This window comes from Micropterus salmoides, unplaced genomic scaffold (genome assembly GCF_014851395.1).
Source record: "Micropterus salmoides isolate LMB-PRFRI ecotype aquatic unplaced genomic scaffold, ASM1485139v1 Ms_hic_scaffold_21, whole genome shotgun sequence".
NCBI classification, from domain to species: domain Eukaryota; kingdom Metazoa; phylum Chordata; class Actinopteri; order Centrarchiformes; family Centrarchidae; genus Micropterus; species Micropterus salmoides.
This window is the reverse complement of record NW_024041262.1, coordinates 8,046,948-8,050,787: the sequence shown is the minus strand read 5'-3', so window position 1 is coordinate 8,050,787 and position 3,840 is coordinate 8,046,948. Positions and strand designations below refer to the sequence as shown.

Sequence of the window (3,840 nt, the reverse complement as noted above, 5' to 3'; positions counted from 1 at the left end):
CTAGCCCACCAGCTAGCTTGTCATGTATAGCAGTATGTCTAACTTTTGGTTCATTCATATCCCCACTTAGCAAGGATATGTCTTAATTTCCTTAAATTATGTCCAAATCTCAGCCTTCATCTGAACCGGCACCACTTCATTGGATGTCTATAGCTCCACTCCTTACATCAGTAGTGTGGTCTTCAGCGTGGTCTCCGTTGCATTGTCCGCCATCTTTGGACAGCCAACTGTGAAAGAAGGATTTTATGATTTTTTTTCACTTTCCCTTTGTGACTTTTCTTCATGTCAGAAGTTTTATTGTTAGGTGGCTTAAATTCAGGGTGAGCACCTTTTTATCAGTTACGGAAGGTTCAAATGTCAACAGAAGTCATGTTCCTTTTATCCCTTAGTCCAGTAAAGTACTAGAACCATAGATACATGCAGTATTCATTTAGAAAAGCAGACAGATAAACAATGTAAAAACACAGGACAAATTTATAAATATTTATTCTAAAGAGGTTCAGGTGAAGAGGTGGACAGAAAGAAGGGGAGGTAGAGAGACATGGGGGTGGAGGGTTGAAAAATGAGGAGGAGGTTGAGAAAATGTGGGGATATAGGGAGAAGAAGGTGGGAGTGAGGGTGGAGGGTTGAGAAAATGAGGAGGAGGTTGAGAAAATGTGCGGGATATAGGAGAAGAAGGTGGGAGTGAGGGTGGAGGGTTGAGAAAATGAGGAGGAGGTTGAGAAAATGGGGGATATAGGGGAAAGAAGGTGGGAGTGAGGGTGGAGGGTTGAGAAAATGAGGAGGAGGTTGAGAAAATGAGGAGGAGGTTGAGAAAATGGGGGGGATATAGGGGAAAGAAGGTGGGAGTGAGGGTGGAGGGTTGAGAAAATGAGGAGGAGGTTGAGAAAATGGGGGGGATATAGGGGGTAAAAATGTGGGAGTAGAGGTGGGGGGTTGGTGTCTTGATTGCAGCCTCAGTGGACTGCAGCGTCTTTTGAGCTTCATCAATCACATGGGAGACGAGCAGTTGGCCTGCTCAGTGATGGCACTGTTGGTGGAGGAAGAAGAGACACAGGAGCAAATGTCATGCTCTCCTCTGACCTGATGGATCCTGTGTCGGTGGTCCAGACATGTCTAAAATCCTCTGCCTTTATTTTTAAATGTTTGTTAAAGCCAATTAGTAGTTTTACAGAAAGCATTTAGAGAAGGGGGGGGGTTGTGGAGAAGCATGGAGGAGGCAGGGTTGGGGGATAAGAAAATGAGGGGCATTGAGGGGGCAAGAAGGTTTTGGGGGGGAGTAGGGAATAGGGGGCAGGGATGGAGTGGGGGTTTAAGAGAAAGACAAATGGTGTGACGTTATTATCTTTACATGTCAAGACAACTTCTGCACAACTGCCATTTCCAAAAAGGAGGTTGCTTCGTCTTTTTCTCCTCCTCCTTCTTCATCTTCTTCTCATTCTTTTGGGGAAAGTCATAAAAAACCATCAGTACAGAAACACAAATAAACATCTACAGTCCAAAAAAAAGCTAATCAGGGTATGATTCAAGATTGGCATTCAGGTTAATTATGGAATGAAGGGAAGGAAAGAACGCAGCAGAGATGTTGAGCTGCCTGAGACAGTTCCTTCACAGTGTCTCTGCTGGTCTGTTCCACCTGTTATACCTGGTTATATCTATTTCTGTGTACTTTTAAAGTTGTCGCACTTTTCATGTAAGTACATCCTTACCTTTGAGAAGATATTGTGGAAGAAGCGTAAGAAGCAGTTGCTCTTTTTTGCCTTGGTCTCTGCAACAGGCCGAGAGGAGTCCACAGACGTCTGGCTGAAGGTTTCGTCGTCCTGGTCACCAGAGTTGATGGCCCGAAGAGTTAAAGAATTGCTTACATCTTCCTGATCCAAATCTTCATGTGGAGCTACCTTATTACTTTTTCTCTGCCATCCACTGAAACACCTCTTCCACTTCTTCTTCTCAGTGGACTGCAATGTCTTTACAGCCTCACTGGACTGCAGTGTCTTTAAAGCCTCACTGCACTGTGGTGTCTTAACAGCCTCAGTGGACTGCAGCGTATTCACTACCTCAGTGGATTGCTGTGTCAAGAGAGCTTCAGTGGACTGCGACATCATTAAAGCCTCAGTGGACTGGGGTGTCTTCACAGCCTCAGTGGACTGTGGTGTCTTCACAGCCTCAGTGGACTGCGGTGTTTTGACAGCCTCAGTGGACTGCGGTGTTTTGACAGCCTCAGTGGACTGCAGTGTCTTTGCAGCATCGGTGGACTGCAGTGCCTTGACAGCCTCGTCAATCACGTAGGAGACGAGCATTTTGCCTGCCTCTGTGATGGCACTGATGGTGATGGTGGAGGAAGAAGAGACACAGGAGGCAGAACCTGTTGAGATGTTGTCAATGCTCACGGAAGACCAAGAAGAGGAACACGTTAATATGCTCTCCTGGCTCATGATGGGATCGATGCTAGGGCAAGTGATCTCTTTGTCATCTAGAATTTCATCACAGTGCATCAGATCATCAAGATCCTCAGCGGTCTGATCACTGGTTCCTGATACAGGGATGTTGGTATTCTCAGCGGTCTCTGAGTTTCTGGAGAACGCAGGAGAGCTGGAGATTTTGTCCATGTCCTCTGCTTCTTTATCCATGTTTCTTGAATCAGATATCTAGAGGAGAAACACAAACATTGGAAAACTGTGAGATGAGCTAGATCTATCTATCTATCTATTTGATGTGTTCATACTGCAAACAGTGCATATGATTACTCATAGTGACTTTATATATATCATGACTCTAAATTGTGCTTATAGATTTATTTTTATCAAAATCAATTCTTGTGATTTTCCTCCTTGTATTTCTTTTTTTCTTGTATGGGAGTTATCCCTTAAAAAAGAACACATAAAATCTTATACATATTGCACAGCACCCTATCATATGTCACAGTATACAGAATTTCTACATGTGATCAGTTTACTTATAAGCATATGTGGTTAAATAAGCATACATCAACACAAGTTGTCTGGTGATTGTTCAGATGTCATGCCTGTAAAAATCTAGTCTGTGACAGATGAACTGATGCTGCCTGTCCCCGAGCTCACACTGAAACTCACTCACTGCTGCTGTTTCACAGAATTTCCTTCACTATAAACGTCTTCATCACCTTTTTATATGTTTTAAATTGTGCAAATTAATCTCTAAACTCTAAACCAACTTAGCGCTTAAGCTTCTGTAAAGTGCATTTACTTACCAGTCTCTGTTCAGACATTTTAAGGTGACCTGGTTTTACTTATTCTGGCTTTGTTTTTCTTTCTTTCTGTTCTGAACCTTTTGTCTTCAGGTTTTCTCAGTTGGAGTAGTGTGTTTTCCTCTTGTGGTTAAACGTTTGTAGTTTAGTGCTGGTAATGTCTCTGTAGTGTTCACTGTGGAGAAGCAGGTCTAAACTGAACTTCTGGATCAGTCTGCAGGAGGGAACACTGACACAGCGTGAGGTCACAGAACTCTGGGTGTTCTGATAGAACATGTGTTGGCACTTGTGACACTTGTTTACATTCAAATTTATAATTGAATATATACAATTTAAGTATAAATATATATAAATATATATATACACACTGAGGTTTTCTAACTTCATGGTCAGATTAACCTGTTATAAATATGGTCAAAATATTAAGTCAAAACTGCAGGGCCTGGTTTAGTTGATATTATGGTTCAAAATTCATTAAAAAAGTGTGCAAATAATTAAATTACCAGAAAGCACTCGACACTATGAGAGGACCCATAGGATCTTGGGGTCCTGGTCAGTAGTCTGCTTTTCACTGCTAGCAGTCCTGCCTTGGCTGTCTGTAGACAAGAGAGACA

At 42.7% G+C, this 3,840-nt stretch overlaps 1 protein-coding gene across 1 annotated transcript; it reads right to left on the bottom strand.

Annotated features, from left to right (window-relative positions):
- Positions 1-1,290: 1,290 nt before the first annotated feature.
- Positions 1,291-3,311, bottom strand: LOC119915492. Its single transcript, XM_038735034.1, has 3 exons — positions 3,230-3,311; positions 1,710-2,648; positions 1,291-1,440 (listed from the first exon to the last, which is right to left on the bottom strand). The coding sequence occupies exons 1-3, from the start codon at positions 3,245-3,247 to the stop codon at positions 1,348-1,350; spliced, it is 1,050 nt and encodes a 349-aa protein (XP_038590962.1). The 5' UTR covers positions 3,248-3,311; the 3' UTR covers positions 1,291-1,347.
- Positions 3,312-3,840: the final 529 nt, after the last annotated feature.

What these genes read in the sequence shown, in the direction of transcription:
- LOC119915492 (XM_038735034.1), bottom strand. An exon ending in TCCACAATATCTTCTCAAAG is followed by an intron (nt 1,441 to 1,709) that starts GTAAGGATGTAC and finishes TTTCCCCAAAAG; the next exon opens with AATGAGAAGAAGATGAAGAA.